We start from the raw sequence: 24,569 nt of genomic DNA on the forward strand, positions 1-24,569 counted from the left end.
TGCTGTATTGTTGAAGCTGTTTTATGATGGAGCTGCAGGCCTTTGTGGGGTGTGTAAAAAGCAGGACTATTTTACTGCATCCCATTAATACTCCCCAAGCACTGATACCTAACATGGCAGGAATGCGCTTTAGCGAAAACCTGCATCCCACTCACTCCCACTCTTGGCGACCACAGCTTGAAAATCAGGGACACGCACACAAAATCACACATACTCATTCTTTGACCCTCTGCCTCGCTATATCAGTCTCCCAGACATGCTCCTTCTTTCACTTTCTCTCTCTCCCGCACACACGCGCATATTCTCATACACACAAGGGGGACTGACTTCACAGCTGCAGTGTCAGTGAAGACACAATGGCTTTCAGTCCAGCCCCGTTATAAGCATCTGGAGAAGTGTTTGTTCCAATGTCTGTGGAACCATCCCTGCCAAAAATGAGAGACGGCGAAAAAACGTGCATAAGGAAAAAAGATAGCAGGGGAAGAGAGAGAAGGGACGAAGTGATTGCAACTGAGCTGACACATATAGAGTCAAATGGAGTTCTGGAAGATCTCCCAACACCCCCCACCCTTTTCCATTTATTCTCTACAATGAGAGCCAGACAGATGTAAAGGAATTCCTTACACTGAACAGGCCTCATAGACTTAATGTACTCATATATTTTCTATACGTATCGTTCAAGCCTAGCGAAGCACTGAAGCGCTGCGACTTAAGTCAACAGGGATGGTGAGCAATCCTTCGTATCTGTATGATCAAACGGGCCATGAAGGAGCCGGCGGAGAAGGGAGAATGCATAAAAGGTGAAATAAATTAAAATAAAACAAGTACAATACATTTAACATGTTTGCTCTGGAGAATAGGGATGTGTGTGCAGGTTTATGGAGTTTTCACTCTTTGTAGGCCCTATATCTATCATGACGATAAGGTCGTCGCGTGTAAAACATGACATCAGAAACATGTGATCAACAGTTTGTAATGTGATACAGTGAGTGTCAGTTTATATTAAAGGGATAGTTCACTTAAAAACCAAAAACTCATCATCGTTTACCCACCCTCATGTTGTTCCAAATTCGTTTGAGTTGCTCTCTTTCTGCAAAAGAAAAAAAAAGAAATTATGATTTCCTAAAAAAATTGCTCTGAAGTGTTTCTGTCCGTTTTGAGATCCCACTGACTTTCATTGCATGGACAAAACCCTTTTGGTCATTTTGTCCCATAACTAGTGGAAAGAAAACATCTTTTAATTTAAAAGTTTTTTCTTTCTCATGCACTTGAGCACTTACACCAAACTCTGTGCTTTATTCTTATCTATATTAATAATGTTTTTTATTATTTTTAATAACATAGTTTTTAACCACTATGTGTCTTACTTTTCAGATTCAAATGAGAACAGTCTACCTTTTATGTAACTGACTTTACAAAGTCAAGACCAGTCTTGAAAAAATGTGATGACTAAATATTAAAACCATAAAGCAGTTAATTCAACCAGCACCAGCTCTTTTTTCTGTTGACAGCACTAAATGCCACTGTTAGAAACCATTTAACAGACAATCAGTAGCAGACATGAGAGATCCAGCCCTGAGGAGATGTCTCACATCTATTTATTGCTCACCCCTTTCAGTGCACTTCCATAACAGAGACCAGCAATGATCTCCGGTCGAGGTCTGGTTGGTTTCTCCGGCTGACCACGGGCCTCGACCAACCAAACATCTGACATCAGACATCTGTCTTCCATCTCCATAGATGCTAGTATAGACAAACATACGCTCCAGCTCACACACGATGCTCGTCTCCTGCTGTTTATGACTAAAACAGACAGAAAGGCTGCAGATATATTAACAGTGTGTTGAGAGGAGTGATGTTCTGTGTCCATTCAGTTTTACTGTGGACCGTTTATCTCAAGACGACTGGAATGTTCAAAACGGAAGAAGAATGCAAGTGATAAATATAATTTATTAGACATACTCAAATTCATTCATCTTCGGTTGTTTAAGTCAGATGTACACAGATCATTCTAGGTCATCTATCTTGTTTTTTTTTTTCTTAATATATTTTACCTTTACACAAACAAGTCTCTCTTAAGTAAGTGAAGGTCATCAAAGCAGATTTGTTATCTTGTCTCCCAGTCACACGCATAGCCCACCAGCAATTTAGTCAGGTTTAGCATTCTTTTTTAAGACTATGCAAATAAAAATTAAAACTTCTATATAAATATACACTAAAGCTTTTAATTTCCCTGTTTCACGATAACATCTTAAACCAGATACGGTTTATAGTTATAGAGGGGTTTATTTAATAGCTTGAACAGCACACCAGCATAGGCTTATTTGAACCAAGCATTCTTAACCAGGGGTCCGGGTCCACCAGGGGGCCCCAGCAAACTTACAAGGGGGCCTCAAGATTACTCAAAAAGATTTAAAATAAGACATCAACAACAATATATATATATATATATCTTCTTTTTTTCGCAGCAGAAGGGTTCAGAATTCATGAATAGGCTAATTAATTAATTGATTAATAATCTGAAGAACACTTTTACTTCATGAAACCATAGATGCAAGTGAAGCACTTTATTTTTAGGAATGCATGAGAGACACGTTCACTAGCAGAGCTCACAGTACAATAGTGCAATAAATACATAAATAAATACATACAGAACTGACGACAAGTGCGTGTTCGCTTTTGCAGTGGTTTTTACGGTAATGTGTTGGACGCTCTTCGAGGTGAGTAGATCGAGGATTCTTCATCGAGATCCGCCATAAATCAGATGAGACTGAAGCCTTTTTTTCTACTTAGGAAAAGGGGGTGTTTTAAGAAAATATATCCAAAACTCCCAATGAACTTCTTATAGCTAATTAGGCTTTTATCTTAATTTATTTCCTGAGATTCAGAAGAAGAAAAAGATCTGATAGGCAATATGAGGTAGCCAAATTTAAAAAAGCGTGATTTAGAAACCTTGAAATGTTATGTAAATTAATCAAATCGTATTGCTCCATTGAGAACTTGCATTTATAGAATTTGGCAAAGATTGTAGGCTATAATGAAAGAAATCGTAAAGAAATAGGCCTATTAAAAAAACTTTCTTTAATTCTCATCCATTAGCCTAATTCATAAACAACTTGAAAAGATAGGGTCTTGAATAATGCAATCGGCAACCTTGACTCAAAAATGATTGGAACCACTGGTTTAAACAAGTTTCGTTAGCATGGAGTGTAACAAATATGCTATGGCAGTTTAAAATAATGATCATATAAAACTATATACAAATATTTATTTATTTATATTGCAGTTGTTCTCCGTGCGTTAATGAACTCATTACTTAACTGTAGCCTACAGTACGTTGAGACACTCTCGAGGCTCAACCCCTCAGTACACACACACACACACACACACACACACACATAAGCCTAGTCCTCCAGCTTTAGTGACTGACTGCATGCGAGTGTGTGGGACAGCCTCTACCCTCCCACGGCCGCTCTGCCCCAACAAGAATAAGTTTATTCACCGTCCCGTTGCTGATTTCTATTTGTTGGCCACTAACTGCGTAACTACTCAGTTTTAGGAATGCCATGGCTACTCCGAACAACCAGGATTACTTCAGGTCGGTCAGTAACGAGTCCACCACATACATGATGGTTCCGGCGAACAGCCGCGTCCGAGACTCGCCTTCAAAGTTATGGATCGCGATGGTGGTGATCGTGGTGGTCGTGCTGCAGATCGCTTCGACCACCGGACTCTTTGTCTACTTAAACATGTCTTTATCGCAGGTAAGTTGATATTCTTAAAGTTGCGCTGTTTATATTCTTGTTGCAGGGTTCGTGCCAGTACTTTTGGGCATCACAGGCGCGTTCAAGCGCACCGCCTAGACAGCGTGTTTACTTGTTTCTCATCTCGTGCCCCTGATGACGGAAAATGCTGTCAATTTAGGCAGCTGACTAAATTTTGAGACACGGTTTACAGCAGAGGAAAATGTTTACTAAATTGCATATCCAGTAGCCTAGCGGTTTATATTCCAAGATAAATACGGAATTCATTTAATTTGATATTTTGTTGTTTTGTGGGGATTGACGCGTTAAAGGCTTTCACAAAATATCAGCATCATGATTCAATCAAACTGTTAGAAGAATCAAATCACATTAAATATGATCTTGTGGATCATTTTCTAAAAACAATATACTTTTTTAATTTAATACACTTAAAATTATTATTAAAAGTCCTTTACAACAGTTGTCTAAAATATTTCCAAAATAAAGACAGTGTGAAAAGTAGCCTATAAGATTATTAATAGAAATAATTAATATAGCAAAACTGCACACAACAAAAAACATGATTACTCAACCGAAAGACTGAGACAAGGAAGTCCTGCTGTTTTCAGCATTGTATTATGTTGGAAACACTTCAAAAGTGCATGCTTTACTGCCTAGCCTGGATGTCATGATTCAGCATAATAAACAGATAACAACAGGTGTTTATGAAATACACCAGGACCATGAAATACAACATATAATCTTCACAATGTTAAAACTATTGGATAAGTATCATTTTGAAAATGACCAATATACACAGCACTGTTTGTGCATATCTATTTTTGCTCTGCCTTTTTATGGTGAAATAATGCATTTAATCATACTCAGACCTATATCTATGAAAGCTAATCATGCTGAAAAACCTAGGAAGAGAGGTTGGCTTCTGTAAACCCTGTTAAATAATAAAAAACTTTGAAGAAGTAAAATATGAAAATATATATATATGAAGTTACTAGCAGAGCTGTAATACTTTCAGTATAAAACTGCCCTTCGATCAGCAAAGCCTGTAAAATGATACCACTTGATAAAAGGTACTGTTTTAAATAAACGCTCTACCTCTGAAAGGAAAAAGAAAGTAAGGTTAATTCACAGTCACACTGTGAGTCTATAAACACAAGAGGGAGGATAACAGCAGAAGCTCCCACGCAAACGGTCACCATTGGATTTAAACTGAGTTACGGCTGACCTATTTATAAATTACTAAGATTAACAAAATCCATTTAGATTAGGTATCGGACGAAACTGGAAGGTGGTGCAGGGTCATGGTACTAAATGGTGTCTGCTTTTGGGAAAGGAGTTTGCAGTTCAGACCAGCTCGAATCTCCTTTTCCCTCAACCGTCATGGTATACATGTAGTTCTACACAGGCCACTCATCAACAATACCAGAAATTCACTGTAAAGCAATACCCTGCAAGCAAATGTGTGTCTCCTCTCGGGCCCCCCATGGCAAACCTCCTGTGACATTTTCCACTGCCAAGATCCACAACGTCTCAGTCTCTCACACTCTTGTTTTCCTCTTTCCTTCATGTTCAGCCTTTATTCGTACCCTCTCGTTTTCACTATAATATTATGGTTTTTATGTACAACATATAATTATAGCTAATTGTGGCTGCTTTTCTCTGATAATTCTTTGCGGATTCAAGTTACATTATGTTTGCCAGGACCAAAGAAGGCATGGATAGTTTCCAGTGTTACACAGACTGGTTCACCCTTAAATACAAAACTGACAAGAGACAAAGCTCTGGATGAATTTCACCAATATAAAGTGACTGAGATATTTTGAGAGACTTTTTTTTATAATTTGCTGTCCTGCAATTATATTGATTTGGGAGCACAGAGTAGCTTTTTATTATCCTCGTTCCACAATAAATTAAACTAGGCCAAGCAATGATTCACTTCTCTGTGTAAATCTTGTGTAACGCACAAGACGTAGAGTTTTCTAATAAATCTGAGAAGGGTTTGAAATATCTCCTGGCCTATTCTGGAGGCCCTGGTTATGATGAAGTTTCAGTCATACCTGAACAAAAAGCCTTAGGAAAATATTTTCAAGGATTAAACAACACAGTGGTGTTTGCTGAAGGATTAAAGATTTTTTTTTCCAAAGGGACCGTCATCAATTCAACACACTGACATGCTGAAAAAGCTAGAAAAGAAGAAAAGAATTGTGAGATATTGAGTGAGAATGTGCTGAAAATAAATACACATATGCACTGGTTTCTCTCTCTCTCTCTCTCTTTCACACACACATACACATACACACACACACACACACACACACACACACACACACACACACACACACACACACAGCTGTTGCCTAATGAACATTCTTCAGCACTAACATAAATATCACTGTAGGTGCACTGACCAGATGGGATGCTCACAGTGCTGTCCTTAAAGACAAGTAAACACCTCCATTTTACCCCATTATCAGAGTTTGAAAGGACAAACAAAGCCTTGGTTTACACCAACAGGGCTGCTAAAAAACAATGCAACTCTCTCATTTAGCATCATTAAACTCCAGGGACTGAATGTTCCACTGCCACGTAGTTGCATTTTATTAGCCTTTATTTGACAATAATCTAATTTAATGTAAAAAGTACTTTTCTGATGTGATTAGCCCCAAAAGTAGACTAAAATGTGCTATTCATTTAAGTAACTTGAAATAAAATAAGTTTTAATTACTCCAATCTGTCCATGTCATGTTTAATTTCTGTATTAATTACATGTGGCGGAAAAAAACAAAAACAAATACTGTTTCACAGAAGTACTTAGATATTCCATGAGGGCAAGACCACTGTTGGGGCCCCATTTGGATCGGGAAGAGAAACCGGGGTCCACTGACAGGCACATAGTTAGTATTCTGGAAGTGTAACATTCAGTCAGACAGAGCAGAACGGGACGGCGATGGCCCGAGACTTCATAGAACACCCAGAGGGTTATAAAAACGCATCACAATGGACTCTTAATAAGGCCTGTCTTCATTGGCCATTTACCAGAGATTTATGAGCCAATGAGAGAAGCCAAGACAAAGGTGATTATAAGAAAAAAGGATTGTTATCCTTGACAACTGAGGCTTTTGCCAAACACAAAGGCACCGGTCATTGTAAAGTCGAATGTTTGTACGTACAGGTGCATACTGGAGGCCTGATGGCATGCTGAGTATGCACTGTATCAGGGACTTTAACTTGTTGTTTGTGTCACACGCCTAAATCAAGGTTTACATGAAGTCATGCGCTAATTTTAGAGAAACCCGTCATTGTGAGGAAAGCACCTACTGAATGTGTTCGCATACTTTTCATTGTCTGAGTCTAAATAAAAACCAAACTTTGATCAGAAAGGGGGTTCCCTTCTTAACGTGGCTTTCTATAGCCAAGGCAGATTTTGACTTCTGTGTGGTCTTCTGGAGAAGCAAAGAGAAAGAGAACAATCTCCTCAGAGTTTGTTCTTTGCCAGATGCACAAATTGAATATGTGGCTGGAATTTCCTTTGAAGAGCTGCTTAGACAAACCTGTTGCCCTCTGGGAAGTTGTACGAAGTTGCAGCGCTCCAGCCCTCGCAGATCATTTAGATCACAACCAACTTTCAGGCTGCTTTCCTTTCTTTGAGACCACTGGGGGGGGACTAGAAAAAACATACACATGGATGAGGAATAGCCGAAACAAGAGAGAAGCGAGAGGACGGGTGAGACGTTATAGTGAGATACAGAAACAGAGAGCCCCTGGCATGGATTTTAGTTACACGCCTGGTTTCTTTTATTTAATCCTTTCCCAAAAAAGCAATGGATGTGGAGTGAAGCAGAAAGTTCAGTGGTGGCTTCTTTTCCCCAGCTACAGAAATGAGGGCTAACACTGAAGCATTGTTCCCCACTTCCTGCTACCCTCTCTGGGATCAGAAACCCTCCAGAGCGCCACTAGTGACTCAATACCACCATCTATGTTGACTTACTTAATTTAGCTGCATGATTTTTCTGAATCGGCCCATGTGTGAACCATTACCTATAGCAATACTGTCAGAGTTTACATGTATTAGGATGTAGTAGCATTGACCCAGAGCTGTTGAATTTATTTTGTGTAACTCATGATGACAAATGATCAATTTCTGGCTCACACTTTTCCACACCCTGGACAGTGCTTTAGATTCCATCCAGGGCACGTGTGACTTACCCATTTCTAAGAGAGAAGTACGCGGAAGTAGGCACTGACGCGACAAGTAGTTGTTTACAATTAAAAAGATTTCGAACATGTATATGCAAGCTCAAGATATGACGCATCAGGTAAACAGGGTTTTCGTAATCAAACTGTGGCTTGTCAGAGGGCATTTTTATTTTACAGGTGAAAATAGAAACTCAGATATAGCTCAGGTGATAATTATAGCCTTCATCAGAAACAGAAACATTATGCATTATGAACTCAAATGAATTGTATGTTAGAGCATTTATTAATTTTAACATTTACTATTCAGGGCTAACCAATTAAGATGGTTTCTGATGGTCTCACACAATAATTTTTATTATAAGTTTGCTCTCAGCAAGACATCTTTCTTTACAGAAGACTGTATTAAATTGATCAAAAGCAACAGTAAAGACTTTACATTGTTACAAAAAAATTACAAATAATTGCTTTATTTTTTAACTTTCTATTTAAAGAATCCTGAAACAAAAAATGTATCTCAGTTTACAAAAAAGTAACATTTTACCACACATCACCATGTTTTCTACTGTGATATTAATAAGAAATGTTAAATGATATCCGAAGGATCATGTGACACTGAAGACCATGCTCAGCTTTGCAATCACAGAAATAAATTGCATTTAAAATATATTAAAATATGTAACATTTATTTAAAATGTTAATATTTCACAATATTCCTGTTTTTAATACATCCTTAATCAGATCAGTGCAGTGAGCAATGCAGTGAGCATAAGTGACATCTTTTAAAAACATTCAAATATCTTAAGAATATATAAAAAAAAATAATAAAGAATAAAAAAAAAACAGTAGTGTAGGTTTCTCTTTAAAGATTTCTTTCACTAACGCTTTATTTCTTTACAAAAAAGAAAATATGCAACTTTAATCCAAGTCATTACTAATTGTTTTGTAGCTTTAACGCATTTTTACTAATGTTTTCAAAACTATCACAAATCATTTTTGCAATTTTGATGAAACCTCATCCATGCTGGCCAGAGAACAGTAACTTGTGATATATTGTGTTGAAAACGAACACGTTAATAATGTCAACAAATTAAACTATTACCAAACTAGCCTTCCTTATTAATGTATTTTTCTGCTTATGCTAAAATCGTTTTAATGTGCTGATCCAGAACCAGACCAAGCGTTACCCATGAGACAAAACCACAAACAGGGTGTCGATCAACACATATGAAGGAGCCTGGCCCCAATCCCGTTAGTCCTTCCAGGACTAGAATCAGCCTAATTTTTATGGTCACACAAGAAATCACAAAACTGGTCTCGGATCAGTCTTGAGCTGTTCCTGTGTGCGCAGGCCTGCTCAACATTACCTGCCTGACTCGCTTTGAAAACTGTAACATATTGAGAATTAACGAAACACACCTTCTGCTGCCACGCTCCACCGGCGACTGGAGACTCATTAAGAACTTTGGCAGACCGTGACTCAAGGCTTCAAAATTGCACACAGAGATCCTTAACTGGTGACATATTTCTTGGAGAAGCTCTGGGTTTCTAAACAGAAAAAGAGAGACAGAGAGAGAGAAAGAAAGGAGCAAGGGATTCAGAGCAAGGTCATTTGAAAGTACCTCATTATGTAGGACATACCTCTCAAGCTGGCTCAAGGTGTTGAGCTGAACTTGCACCCCATTGGCTTTCCATAGGAAGCCCCATTGCAGATGTTCTCATCTACTTTCCTGGAAAGGGTCAAAAGGGATACATGCCCTCATTTTGATCTTCAGCCTACGCTCCGGCCTTGAGCAGATTGTTTCCTCATTGAGCATGCCTTCAACTCCCTGTTGATTTTTTCCCAGATTGCTTCCTAAACCAAAGTGCCGTTTTCATTGTTCCTTGGGATGACGTTGCATTCAAACCATATTTTAATGTACTGATTCCAATTGCATGTGATTTGGGCTTGTTATTTAACTTTTATCTTATTGGCAGGTTAAAAATCAGGGGGTTACGGAAGAGCTGCGGTGCTTGGGCTTGCTCAACGCCCTGGATAAAGACCGGGACATTCCCGAAGACCTGGCCCAACTGTTTGGAGAACCTTGCATCAAGCTAGCGGAGGGTATCAAAGCCTATATTTCCAAGGTAAGTTCGGTTTTTGATTCTACTGGTTGCACAACATTCTGCATTCATTTGTTGGGATACCTGTTGAGGCAAGCCGTGTCTTAATAACAGCTATTTCAAACATCATCTGCCTTTTCAATACGTGGGCACAGTTGTAGACAACAGTTTCAAGAGAAGTTCTTCACAGCATGAAGCAACTTGCTATTACCATAAATGTGTCCAGGCAAGTGATTACAATCTCCTTAGGGAAGAAAAGTGGATGGTTGAGTCATGGGAGAGTTTTTCAAGCATCTATGCTTTTATATGTAGCATTGTAGAGGGTGACTCACCCTGTTGTCCCTATCATGAACCAGTCTAGCAGTCAGAGCTCAGATTTGAAGGAAATGGCTTGGTTTTCCCCTGGCGTGGCTGGTTAGCCTTCAGCGTTCAGCTTTTCCCTCCACAGCCTTCCAGTGGTGGTTACATTAATAAAACTGACATGTTTGGAAGCCTAGGGTTTGGTTTTTGAATAAGTCTCGTTCTAAAGGTGTGATTAGACATGAAGAGCCAAGCATTTATTTACATTATACACTTTTTTTTTTAACGTTTTGATGGAAACTTCAAATGCTCACCAATGCTGTATATAATAATTTATTAATAAATCTTTTCTGTTTTAATATATTTTTAAATGTAATTTATTTCTGATGGCAAAGCAGTATTCTTTTTTAGCAGCGATTACTCCAGTCTTGAAAACAGTTGTGCTGCTTAATATGTTTGAGGAAAATTTGACTAACAGAAAGTTCAAAACAACAGCATTTACTTAAAATATAAATTGTATCAATGTAAATGTCTTTACTGTCACTCCTTCACTTTGTATCCTTGCCAAATACAAATATGAATTACATTTAAAAAATAAAAAATACTGACCAAAAACTTTTAACTAGTATTATATGTTAGGGCAGATATAGGGCAGAAATAAGTTAAACTAAAACATGCGCAATGATAATTCACCTATTAAATTAATTAAACAATCTTTAATATCAGAAAATGATTGATATGTTACAGATATATTGTGCATCCCTTCTTAATTTTAACCATCCGTGTCAGACTGAATAAATAGCTATTTGGCTATTGGTTAACATTTTCCAATAGGCTATATGGCCTAAAGTTGTTTCAGAGGAGAAAGAAATTCTTTGTTTGGAATGACCCGAACCACTAAATCATTCACAATAAAACCAGGAAACATTTGTTTAGAAAGCAAACAGGGTTCATTTTGACTATAGGCTTTTTTTCATTATGGTGGAAGTGCCACTTTTTTTTATTAATTTTTCATGCCACCCCTTTGTTTAGCCCCAGTCCCTCAGCTCCGGGAAAATGTTATCAGATTTTATGAAGCATGTCTACCCCGTCCTACCCCTTTCCCTCCCACCGCTATGCGCAACAGCCCGTGCGTACCGTCAAATCTTTCACTACTAATTGAGTAAGGCTGCAAACAATTTATTGGCACTCAGAGACAGAGGCATTTGCCTCATAATTAAAAACACATGCGCCACTTCTGAGAGATGCAATTATGGTGCATTAAAGAATTCCCTGATCATGCTAGGGGATCGGTCAGTGGAAAAAGTAAACAAATAATGTAGAGTTTTGCCAAATAAAAAGAAAATGTAAGGGGTAGATGAGTACATGAGTCTGAAAAAACACAAAAATAACGTATAGTTGCATGTGTCTGCATGCATGTTCATGCGTCAATACTAATAATAAGGTGAGATTCAGATTTAGTTAAAGAAGGAAGATATGGAGAAAGAAACTGCCTGAACAGGCACACGCCAACGCTTCGGGCTCTTTTCCAGCTTCATGTCAACACAGAGGTAAAGCACACAGAAAAAGAACGAGAGGGATAAGGAGGATCGAGAGAGTGTTCGCAGCGAATGTGTGAGAGAGGAGAGATGAGGGAAATGCATGTTTCTGAAGCGAAGGCCTTCAGAATCCAGAGAATGCCAGAACACCTGGTAGTTATTATGAAGGGCTAAAAAAAAAAAAGCAAAAAGAAAAGTCTGACGTCCTCCAGATTCTCGACTTTAGCCAGACTCAGCATATGGACATGCAGTATACTAACCACTGACCATTCTAGCTCCCTGACTTTCCGTGTCTCTTTTTGGCCTTTGGTGTAACACGTAATGCAGAATGACTGCAGAGCTAACAAAAGTCGAACGCTGTATGAGTTCAGTTGATTCACCAAACAGATGGCCACGTCCACAGAGAAACACATGCAGAAACCCTAACGCAAGTCAACAAATCTAAAGACACTACAACAGCTCGGCCAGAATGGATTCGATCCAGTCCAGAAATAATATCAGCATTCCAAGGAATATTATATGCTCAACCTGCACCTGAACAGGACCCCCGCAGCAGCCACTTGAGTCCTATCAATATCCCTAAATCCTCAGTTTCCCACAAAGCTAAAAGGGACGTTTTGTCCCCGTTCTCCGCTTGTCTCGGATTCTCCTAATGACTCATTAGATGAGGAAGCATCTCGTCTTCAGGCTCACATCCGCAGCGCTGCATCACCACCGGCGTCTGAAACAGATTTACGATGAAAGCAGTGATCATACTCGGGGCATTCCGCCAGCCGCAAGATTTTCTGCCAGCCTCAGAACAAACACAAAGGCCATCTCTGTCTGCCCTCTAACCTTTATCTTCTGCACGATCATAGCTCAAGGACTGTGTTTTCGATGGTGTGGTTGGTTTTAATACATGCGGTTTCTCTGGATGAATGTATTGTTTGTTTCAGAAATCTACGGGAAATGGCTAGCTTGTGGATGCGGATTGGGTTTGATAACAAGCAAACACTGGATTTGCTCGGGTAAAAAGGGTGAAAAGAAAGAAAAAGGGAAAAACGTTAATAAAGTAATAAAGCCGGTCCAGTCGGTGTTCTCAGGTTGCACTGCGTGGAGTTACACGATGGCTCGCCTCCTGCCAAATATGCGCTGAGCTCTCAAAGCTGGTATTACTTAGAGTCGAATTTCAGCGAGTGCTCCGCAACGACCTTCCGCCTAAAAAGAGAGAGAGAGAGAGAGATTGATTCAGGTTTAAAGCCTCGGAAGTCTTCAAGCCCATGCTCCACACCAAAAGAGAGACTGAAGAGAGCCCTTCACATCTTCAACACCCGATTAAGTGTCACTGTGGCAGAGAGCCCTGACAAGAGAGAGAGAAAGAGGAAGAAGACAGCCACAAACACAACTAATCCTGACTGCTGTTTTTAAAATGCAGGGTAGGGTTGCACCAGCCGGTTGTAAGTCCTAAATGCAGACATAATGGTCATACTAGGGCTCTAGAAGCTCAACTCTCCATTTAATTTCAATGCAACATTAGTAGTGTGCATTCTAATAAATTGATTTAATTGATTTAAAATAATTGAATTTATTTTTAATAAATTAAGTATGCATTAAGTATGCATTCAATTAAATCAAAAATTATGGTAAAAACAATGTTTCAAAAGATTTCGAATTTAAATAAATGCTTTTTTACATTTTCTATTTATTCAAGAAAAACGGCACTGTTTCCAAAAAAATATTAAGCAGCACAACCGTTTTCAACACTGATAATAATAAGAAATGTTTTTGATGCACCAAATCCGCATATTAAAATGATTTCTGAAGAAAACTGAAAATTCACAGGAATAAATGACATTATTAAAACCCAATGTACTTATTCTATATATTGTAATAATATTTCAAGTTTTTTAATTTTTTTTTTTTTTTTTATCAAATAAATTCAGCCTCAGTTAGCACTAGGGATGTCTTTCAAACAAAATTTTAAAAAATCCTCACTGACCCCAAACTATAAAACAATGTGTCACATAAATTACACACTTACTGATATAATCCAATCAGTCTGTCATATTACTGGCAGACCAACTGAATTACATACTCCTGGTCAGAGGATTTCATAAATAATCAGTTCATACAAAGGCTTACTTTAGATTTAAGTGTAATGGTTCAGTGATCACATTTTTAGTGGTTGTAATGTAGTTCTCATTTATGATTCGACTAAGCTTAGTTGTAACTTACGCACAGCTGGAGCTGAAGAGGTATTCTTAGAGTGTTTAAGGTCAGACAGTTGTGATCTGTAGTGGAATGGTGAAGGGGGCTGGGGGACAGAGGAATGGGGCCGACCTCAGACGGCAGCCAAGAATGGCAGGAAACAACTTGTAAGCATACACACACACCCCATTCATTTAAAGGCCCATAACAGGCGTGCACTGATTTTATCCAGTGGAGAGTGTGTGTACAGTACCTACAGTGTGTGTTTGTGTCTATGAGTACTGTGTGGGTTATTAGCCGTTTACCTGAGTCACACTGAGCAAAGTCTAGCGCTCTGAGATTTATTGTTCATGGTGCTTTACGCCCCAAGGAAAGCAACAGTTATTTATTAATAATCCTCCTGGAGGAAGGGAACGCGCTGTACTTCAGAATCTCAGTGACAGAGCAAACTGTTTTAAAGTATTGAATTGCAATCTCGACTGAGCTCAGCTGGAGAGGACGCTAATGGCTTTCTTCGCACGCTGTGTGCATGCACTCACCAGCTTCCTGCTCCTTCAATAAAGGAAAAATTTTCCCTTGCCGTTCGCCTTTTCTGGCGCACTGGTGCAGGAGGCCAAAGGTTTAACACTGGGTGTGTTTATTGTTATTGCTGAGGTCTTTGTATGGGCCTGTTCTCTGCCCTCCACCTTCTGAACTATGTTGTGTTTCCCAGAAAACAGATTGCGCACTCACTCGAACTAGGCCTCACTGAATCCTCAGCCAGAAAAAAGCCTGTGTGATGGATTCTTATTGGAATTTCTGTCATAAATGGGAACCAATCTGAAAGAATGCTAATGGGATCAACTAAGAATTCCATAAGATCTTACTCGATAAACCAAAATTCCTACAGAAGCTTTAGATTCTTAATTGATTCTTGCAGTCCAATAGGATGTTGTGTTGTCTATATATATATATCTGTCTATCTATCCATCCATCCATCTAGAAAAGTAGAATATTACATAGCAGAGTAAAAACAAAAAAAGCAGCATGGCAGGAAAAGGTATACTAATTATAACGAAAATTGAAATGATTTCTATCATTCTTGTCTTTTTTTGTATGACATGCTGCATGTACAAGAACATGCTAGTAAAACAGCCCTTTATCTGCTCCATATGTGAGACGTGGAATTGATTTCAGGATCATTTACCAGAAGTTATGGTGAAAGTATAAGCCTTGGTCAGAAATCCATCTCTGCTGTGGCCTGGGTGAGATTATGTCACGTTATAAAGGCTGCAGGCCCTCGGCTGTCTGATGAATGGAGAGAGAGAGCGAGCGCCAAGAACAACAGAGCCTCCATCACTCTCACTCTTGGATGATGCCAGACAGAGAGGGACTGGGGAGGCGGGGACAGACAGACAGAGAAGGGAATAAACTATCATTCCTTAAGAAGAAGAAAAAACAGTCATTTGTTGATTTATCAACACAGTCTTGTCAGAAAGCTCAAATTAAAGTGTTTGCTTTAAAAAGCCGTTCATATTTTAACACAGACAGTAATACACAACAACTGAACACATCGTAATGTACCGTGAAACACTGAAAGGCAAAACACCATATATTGTAAACACTAACACATATTATAAATCTTACATGCCAAACTTTATATTCCTTGAAACTCTGGTGTTTAAGTGGCATTTGACCGTTATCCAACAAGTATTCAAGAGAGTGGAAGGAAAATGTGTGAAAGGGGTCAAACCCAGCCTGAGGGAGTTGGGTTAACTTTGGCTTGTTACTTAGTAGAATTTTTGAAATCTGAACAGCTTTGTGGATTATATGGATTTATTTATTTTTTTCACCACTGATGAAATATCCTGTTATTTGACGTGGTGTTTTTTGCTGAATGGTTTTAACGCAGCGATTCAGTTCCTGACTACATTTTTTACGAATCATCAAGAGTTTTCAATTAATTTCATTTAGGTAAATCAGACGGTGTTTGGAACGTACTAAATCCCAGAGCGGAGGCTGGCCTGAGGCGATGGAAATGAGCCAGTAATCAGTGTGTTTTTAGTTCAAGACCCGGCCGGTGGGACTAATGATCTGGATGCTGGGGTTTGACTGCTTGAAATATGGCCGTCACAGACTACTGAAAAACGGCCCTTGAGAAAGGTCACCTTAAATCTATTCTTAGCTGTTCCAGCTCAACACAACATGACCATTTCTGTGCTTAGAAACTGCCATCTTCAAAGGATAAAAACATTCAAGTGTTTTTGTAATAAAATGGACAATTCACTTATGTTGCTGTTTCGTAACTTGAGGTAAACTTTAACCGCAGTTATCTGCCTGTGTGACAAGAAACAAAAACCAAAAAGAGGGAAAGACGCGCTCATAAAACTGAATCATCTCGTTTCACATTCCTGTTAACAATCTAGGATTTGAAGAGTCATCACATGTCACTGTACTAATGGGACTTTTTTTGTTTTTGCCACAGGTTACAGACAGTATAATCTCCAAACAGGCTTTACACGGTGAGTACAGAATCAGTCATTCTGTAATTGGCATAATTACAATGACCCAGTGCTACAGAAACACCAGGAACTATAACAAAAATAGACCGTACCAGAACACAGTGCAGTCTCAAGAGCAGGACAAAAATGTCTTGCGCAACACCAGTAAATATTTTATGATGTATTTGAATGTGCTGATTGTCTACTGTCTGTCTCTCCCTCAGAAGCAAGAGCCATGCCCCATTCATATAATACAACAGGGTCAAAGTTTATGACCACAGTGACACAGCGACCATCAGCCCACCTGACCCTTAGTAGCACGCCAAGTGAGTTTCTGTGTGTGTGTGTGTGTATACAGTACCAGCTGAAACTTTGGACATACCTATCTATTCCTTATTTTTACTATTTCCCACATTTTAGAGTCATAAACACTGATGAAATTTGCATAAATAAATTAATTATAAAAAAATAAATAAGTGATGAAAAAAAAACCCTAATAAATTAAATGTGATCTATAAAATATTTTGTGAACTTGAGCATATAACCGGAAAGCTTATTTTTTAATCATTTAAATTTTTTTTGTGTTCAGTGTTATTTTAGTATCTATGTACGATTATAGTATTTATTATGATTTTGAATTAGCTTTTATTTTCATATTTTCAGTTTTAATTAATAACGTTTTAATAATTTTGTTTTGTGTTTAAAATCATGCTGGGTTTTTTATTTATTTTTCTATTTCATTTATTTCAGTTTTAGCAATTTTCAGTTATTTGCTAAGGCCAAGTTTTTCAAGTAATATTTAGATCAAAGCTTTAGAACAAAAATTCTTTCATCTCATAATAAACACATTTTAGCCTGCAATACACTACATGACTTTTGCCCACATTTTTTCCTGATTTGCAGTCTAGACTAGTCGACGCTAGTTGCTGAAAGTCCGAGCCAGTCTGCAGATTTCTGTCATTTAGCATGCAATGCCCAGTTTTTCCTCTATAACCTTTTACAGAGTTTCAAGTTTATGATATCTAGTGTTTTAAAATCTCTTCAGATTTTAAAAGTAATGTACTGTATTCCAGCCAGTACTGTAGTAGTACTGTACATACATATACTTTATGTGCTTTTCATGTATAAGACCTCTCCATCCATCCATCCATCCATCCATCCATCCCTCCTTCCCGCCAGGCAGAAGCAGAGCTTCCCTATTTCAAAAAAGCCTGGCACACAGATGCGAAGAAGAAGCTGACTATATAACAGCTTAAAATTGTTTAGTTATTTAACTACAGTAGAAATATTTCACTAAATATCCCCAAATCTTGTCTTTGCTTTGAAGTTCTAATATAGCCTCTTGGATCAAAGACCTATTTACTACATGCATGCCAGAAAAAAAAACAGATTTATTCAGTCACGCATCCTAGAAGGAAATGAAACCAAGTCAAACCAGCTTTGTTTCTGGAGCACAAGTCGCAAGTCTGACCGCTAAACTGCAAGGGAGTGTTTTTATCTTTTACACGTGCATGCATTATTCACTAACCTGTCTGCCTGCTACGTGATGATGGATCACATGTACACACTATGAAAACTGCACGTCATTAACTTCAAAAAGCTGAAACTGTTTAATCCATGAGAACATCTATATTAACCGCCGTGTTAGCGGTGGGCTTTCCTACGCATCTGTACCTCATGTGTGTATCTCTCTTTATCAACTTTTGTCAGAAGAATGGCCCTTTTAAAACTTTTTGAAGCAGTAAATCACAGAGCAAGTCTAGCGTGTTATTGATCTTCTTTGAGGAATGTGGCTCATTGTGTTTGAGGAACATGCGGCCTGCTCCTCCATGTGTTCTACACCTCCCTTCCTCCCCAGTATTTCGATTTTTCACTCTGTTCGTGACTTCCTCTCCTGTGCAGCCATACCTTCCTGTTCTGATCTCTCCTGTACTCTTAAGACAATCCACCAATCTTTCATTCCTCCCTTTTACCTTGTGAATTATGTGCCTTGCCTTAATCAGCACCTGCTCCTTGTCTTGGAACCTTTCTTCTTTTTTCTTCCTTTTTGCTATTGATTGATTGATTGATTTATTTATTTTTTGGGTCGAATTATTTGCACATTTCCACAGTCAGGTTGCCTTTATACAATTAGTTTTAATGCATTAATTATGCATGGTGATGCACCTTATAATGCATATCATTAATAGCTGTAACTACAGTTAATACATTATAACACTTATCAATGCATTTTAAATTCAGTTATGATTATTAACAGCAAGGTATAATGTATTACAATGCACATTATGAGTTATTCTAATGCTGTATACCCTTTAATAACCCTTTATAATGCATTATACATAAAGGCTTGTTTCACTTATACAAAATATTATTGAATTTAATATCAGTAATTTATTATTTAAAACATGAATAGTTATCAGCTTATTGTTGTATGTCATAATTAACATTTGCTAGTCATCAATAAAAAATCCAGCCACTTGCAATGAATTAAAGTCATGCCCTAAATCTTTCTTTTAGTATCTGTCCATTCCAAGCTAAAGTCCAACTTCTCCATTTTTCTCAGGTGGTACTCAATACTTCACCCCTCAACCAGACCTGCACCAGTCCTGCCGCCACCCTGTACGTTCCTGGGCCAACCAGAGCTTTGGCGCCCATCTGCACAACATGACGCTGGCCAACGGACGCCTTCGCGTACCCCAGGACGGCCGCTACTACCTGTACTCCCAGGTGTACTTCCGCTACCCCTCTCCCAGCGAGGGCGATCAGAACAGCGTTAGCCACCAGCTGGTTCAGTGCATCTATAAGAAAACCTCCTACCTGAGGCCGATTCAGCTGCTGAAGGGAGTGGGGACTAAATGTTGGGCTCCAGATGCAGAATACGCCCTTCACTCGGTGTACCAGGGCGGCCTGTTTGAGCTGCGAGCAGGCGACGAGGTCTTTGTGTCCGTCTCATCTCCCACAATGGTGTACGGCGAGGACTCTTCTAGCTACTTCGGAGCGTTCCGTCTGGACCTGTAAGAACATATCAGAGGTGCTAAACCGGGACTACATCACCCACTGGGTGGATCATTTTGGGGCTGTGACCCAAAGACTTCATCGTTCAACTTTCCTTTCTTTAAGACTCTTGAATATGTGAAGGATGTGTGAATGAGAGACATTTCAGTTGTTTCTTTTAAAGACAGAGGAATGTATGTATATTTTTACGGATCACATCAAAGATGTGAATCTTTGAAACGGTAGCAAAACAGGAGAGAGAAAAACTCACACAAAGTGAATCTGTGCCAATGGAGGATAGGGTCTGACTTGTGCGCTCGTCCGCTGGAGGGGAATATTTTTGTGTGCAGCAGATCTAAAACAGTTTTAAAAACAGACATCTGAGAAGAGAATGATGACAGCGGGAATGTGGAGGAAAGAAAGATGACAGGGCAAGTATGCAGCTCTACCAGCCTCGAAGGAGCATCCTGGCAGGTTGCAGGACTGCGGAATTCTCCCCGTCCCGTCGGACCAGCGGAGCAACATGCCTGGACAAAGACAGAACCTAAAAAAGTCCACATAAACACAGAAGAATTCAGCTTCCTGCATAGATTGCATTTACGAAACACCCATTCTATTGAGTATTTAATGGCTTCCACGCATACAAAACACAGCAATAAGATAAAACACAAACATTTAGTCTCAGATAACAATCATTTTGACAAGTCTCCCTCTGCTGTCTGGTCCGGGGTGCAGGAGGAAGTGCTGTCAGGGAGACACGTGCTTCCCGGCTCACGTGGTGCTGGCCATGTGAAAGGTTAAATAAACACTACGCTACACGGTTTGTTGAAATGTCGCGCTTATATGATGCTTTGTTTTTACTGCACGCACATACAAAAACACACTCCAAGTGCCCACAAAAACACCATGGAAGATGGTACATCCATCTCTTTCTCTATGTGGTTGGTTGGTTCAACCTGTGTATATAATTGTAGGCTTGGAAATGAATGTAATGTTCTCTCATGAAAATCCCACAAAATGAGCCTCCCGCTGTAAACGTAAACGGCGTGAAGTTCTCCAAATGAAACGGCGCTGTGAAGCTCAATACAAGCCTGTTTTTTTCCGAGGGAAGAGAGGGTGGGGGTGATTACTTTCCACTGTAAATGATCAAGTGCTGTCACAATGGTGTTTCTGAGAGCGAGCACAAACACTCGCTTGGGTTTCATTGTAAACCACGAGCATGTTTTCTTCTCTCTGGACTCTGCCCCGGTTTTTAACTGATAAAGTCAGTGAGCTAAAAGGGCCCCTGCCAAGACAGTGCCTTAAATCACATTATACAACAAGAGCGAGGGAGCCATGACTCTTTGTGGCATTTAGCTACAGACATGATGTTAGTTATACCACATGTTCCAAAACTTCATTCCATCTGACTCTTATCTGCAATTTGTCTGGATTAAGAAACTTGTATGTTGATTTAATCCGAAAGGGGAGACAAAAAAGTTATTTCTCAGCAGGTTAACGCTTGTGTCTCATAATGCCAAAATTTCCTCATACAGGGTGCTTTTTTATCTCTAAGGGAATGTGATGTCAGATACCACTAGGTTTTGTGTGTAAAAGTGCCTTTGGGTTGTTGTTTTGCACTGATCTGAAAGCACCACCACCGATCTAAACTCTTAACTTTCACCATGTTAAGGGAGGTTCAAAGTATGTTTTAGATCAGTGTTGAAGTCATACATGATCTCATCAATTATACTTCATTAACCGCATCATTTGGCGGCCCAGTGAAAAAACTCATACGCTTGGCGAAAACATGAACGTTTTCTCATTTTCTCACAATAATGTAATTTTAAACCTGTATGACTTTCTGTCTTCTGTGGAACATTTTGAAAATACAAATTTTGTTTATACAGTGAATAAGTCTACGGGGTCCAAAACAACGGCAGACTCTGGATATAAGGTTTATAATGAAATGAGGGTGAATAAATGACAGAATTTTCATTTTGGGGTTAACTTTTCCCTGAAGGAGTCTGGATGATCCTACCAATTCGCACTGACCGAGCTCATTATCCCCGTCAATCTGCTCCGGCCCGCCCAGGGTCTTGTGTGAGTGTGCACATGTGTATATAAGTTGAAATATGTACCTATCTGTACAACATGGGGGTCGTAGTGGGGTGAGGGGTGGCCTGGAAAGAGAAATATGTCTAAATTCCAGCAGATCTAGACGGATTACAGCAGGACTTGCCCTCTGAACCACAAAGGACCACAATGTGAACACAGAAGACAAATGTATGTTAGGTGCGTATATACGTGAGTTTGTGTTTTTTAATTAAATGCTTGACTGGTTTCTGAAACAGTGGATGTGATGGTTTGCATACTTTAAATCTCAGAGCTTTGCCGAGATTTTACGGGACTGCTGTGAAAAACTTGAGCGGGGCAGAACACAGTGAAATCCAGTGAGCAACATGAACTGTCAGCTGAAACAAAAAGACTATTGTGTTTCCTTTTCCAATGAGTGGTTTTGTTTTTTCTTTGGGATTGTTAAATTCTCTGACCACCAAACTGTGGGACTGTTTTTCCATTTAAAGAAAGATGCTATGCACTGTTTACCAATGTTGCGTCTCCATCTTGGTAAGAGTGTACTGATATCTCACACACTCTTCCTCTTTACTGTATAATTTTACAATGTCTGACCTGTGTACTTAAAGCTTAAGTCTGAGGTGTCATTTCCAACAATTAAAGTGCCTTTTTAATGTATCACGGGTCATAGTATGATCATTTAATTGCTTGCTTGTGCATTTTTGCCCATGCCAATAACTTCCATCATGAATTACACAGCATTTCTTTTCCTTCTTTTGCCAAACTTGTACCACATCTAACCCACCCACACGAACACACATGGTGCTCTTACACAAAAGACATTTTCAAACACAAAAAGCATTTGTTTTTCTGTCATGGCAGGGACTTCACACTGACTCCTATTGTCTTATAATATTTTAAGTAGTCATTCTTTATTGTTTTAATCTTTTCTCTCTTTTTTTTTTTTTTTTTTACTTTTTTTTTTAATAAAATTAAATCTGAATATACATACATTATACATATCAGGTTTTACTTAAAGTAATTAATTTTAATACTTAAGTTAGGATGCATTTAACTGATCAAAAGTGACAGTAAAGACATTTATAATGTTACAAAAAAATATGAAGGCTGGAGTAATGAAAAATTACTCAAAAAAAAAAAGCTTTGCCATCAGAGGAATACATGACATTTGAAAATATATTAAAGTAGAACATAAAAAAAAAAAATTATATATATAAATCTATGTTCTTAGTGAGTGCCTCAGAAACAAACAATTATTAAAGAATAAAAACAAACAATCATATATATATATATGACTAGGACATGATCTTAAAAGTTGGGGATCACATTAAAACCTTATCAGCATGTCTCAAGAATATTACTCATATAATGCTCACCAAGCAGTCATAACTTATTTACTAAAAAAAACAGGTAAGTGGATGCAAACTATATTAGAATCCTCACTAACCCACTTTACCATTTGATCATTGCTAAATATTTCTATCATTTTATAAGGGCAGCCACAATTTATTCTTTACACTAAGGCCAAGATAAACAAAGCTCTTAGAATACATTGCCAGATAATGACTACTGCGCCCCTGCGTATGAAGCATATTCACCATTGGGACCGTCCCTAAAGGGATATTTTGTCAGATGAAAACCCACATACACTCAGATCCAAGCGTAAGATCACTCCCCAGCTCTCTGTTCTCATAAGTCTTCTAGACAACCAGCTATGAGTCACCATCATACTCACTCCTGCTTGGGGTCCCAATGTCTCACCATCACAAAAAACAAAGCACACTCACAGGCCACACACCATTTGACTAACTCAGCACTGACCACACACCAGTCTGCTCGCTTTTAGATGTGGCCACACACACACGGTCAGAAACACACACACTGAGCACCCAGACTGCCCTTGTTCCCGCCTGCACAAATATACCCTCACTCCCAACAACTCATCACACATTCCCCTCGCCAGCGCTCCCTAGCAATCCGTCACTCATATGTGGCTTTTCTGCCATTCATTAAGACCACCAAGCATTCCTATTCAAAAACCCAACCTTGTCCTCCCCAATTCCCAGAATCCACCCGAACACTCCGGAATGTCACAGGAATCGCATCCAGACGCTGTCCGAATCGCTCAACATCTCAGCACACACACACACACAGAATTCACTTATCTCAATCATTTGTGCATGGCCTGGAAAGAGTAAACACAAATAAACAAACAGGACAGTTGACACAGTGGAGAGCAGGCACATATCCTGTCTGAGACGCAGAAATTAGGCCAGTTTGTCACAATTTTTACATTTTCTAAAAACAATTGCCTACCCCCCAAATAAAACATTTTGTTAGTGTGTAGTGTATTTGCATAGGCATTTACCTCAGCTAAACAGCTGTTTACACAGGTGTTTGCACAATGTCATGGTGTTGTTATATGGTTGCCAAGATGTTTTAAGTGGTTGCCATGTGGTTGCTAAATAGTTTTAGGTGGTTAGTGGCCCAAGCCAATCGAACTTTGTGTGTGTGAAGCTAGATCTCATATAGAGAAGTATTATTTTTGTATCATTTCTATACTATAATAGAATTTATTCATATTTTAAATAGATTTTTGTATTTTCATTTTAAGTTTTAGCAACATTGTCATGTGATGAAAATTTGATAAGGTTTTTAAGCTTACTTTTTAATTTTATTTGTATTGAATTTTCCCCCCTTGTTTGTAATTATGGTACTTATATGAAAATTAGACATGTCGCCTTTTTCAGCTTTTAACTGAAAAAAATATAATAAGCTGAAGAATATCTTTTGCATCTAATATTTATATTTTATTTAAATGAATGTAACAAATTTACATAATTTTTACTGATTGTTAACACTAACAACACTGCTCTGGAAGCCTGCTTGTGCCTAATATTTATTTAAAAAAAAGAATACAAATATATATATAG

At 38.7% G+C, this 24,569-nt stretch overlaps 1 protein-coding gene across 1 annotated transcript; it reads left to right on the forward strand.

Annotated features, from left to right (window-relative positions):
* The first annotated feature begins 3,393 nt into the window (after positions 1-3,393).
* Positions 3,394-22,291, forward strand: LOC113105736 (tumor necrosis factor ligand superfamily member 10-like). The gene is made up of 5 exons (XM_026266996.1): positions 3,394-3,764; positions 9,936-10,085; positions 16,551-16,587; positions 16,791-16,892; positions 19,130-22,291. The coding sequence occupies exons 1-5, from the start codon at positions 3,567-3,569 to the stop codon at positions 19,582-19,584; spliced, it is 942 nt and encodes a 313-aa protein (XP_026122781.1). The 5' UTR covers positions 3,394-3,566; the 3' UTR covers positions 19,585-22,291.
* The last annotated feature ends 2,278 nt before the right edge of the window (positions 22,292-24,569 follow it).

Source organism: Carassius auratus, chromosome 7, assembly GCF_003368295.1.
Source record: "Carassius auratus strain Wakin chromosome 7, ASM336829v1, whole genome shotgun sequence".
NCBI classification, from domain to species: domain Eukaryota; kingdom Metazoa; phylum Chordata; class Actinopteri; order Cypriniformes; family Cyprinidae; genus Carassius; species Carassius auratus.

Coding starts and splice junctions, on each gene's coding strand:
- LOC113105736 (XM_026266996.1), top strand. CDS start 3,567: ATGGCTACTCCGAACAACCAGGATTACTTCAGGTCGGTCAGTAACGAG. Junction 10,086..16,550: donor TCAAAGCCTATATTTCCAAG/GTAAGTTCGGTT, acceptor TTTTTGCCACAG/GTTACAGACAGTATAATCTC. Junction 16,893..19,129: donor GACCCTTAGTAGCACGCCAA/GTGAGTTTCTGT, acceptor CATTTTTCTCAG/GTGGTACTCAATACTTCACC.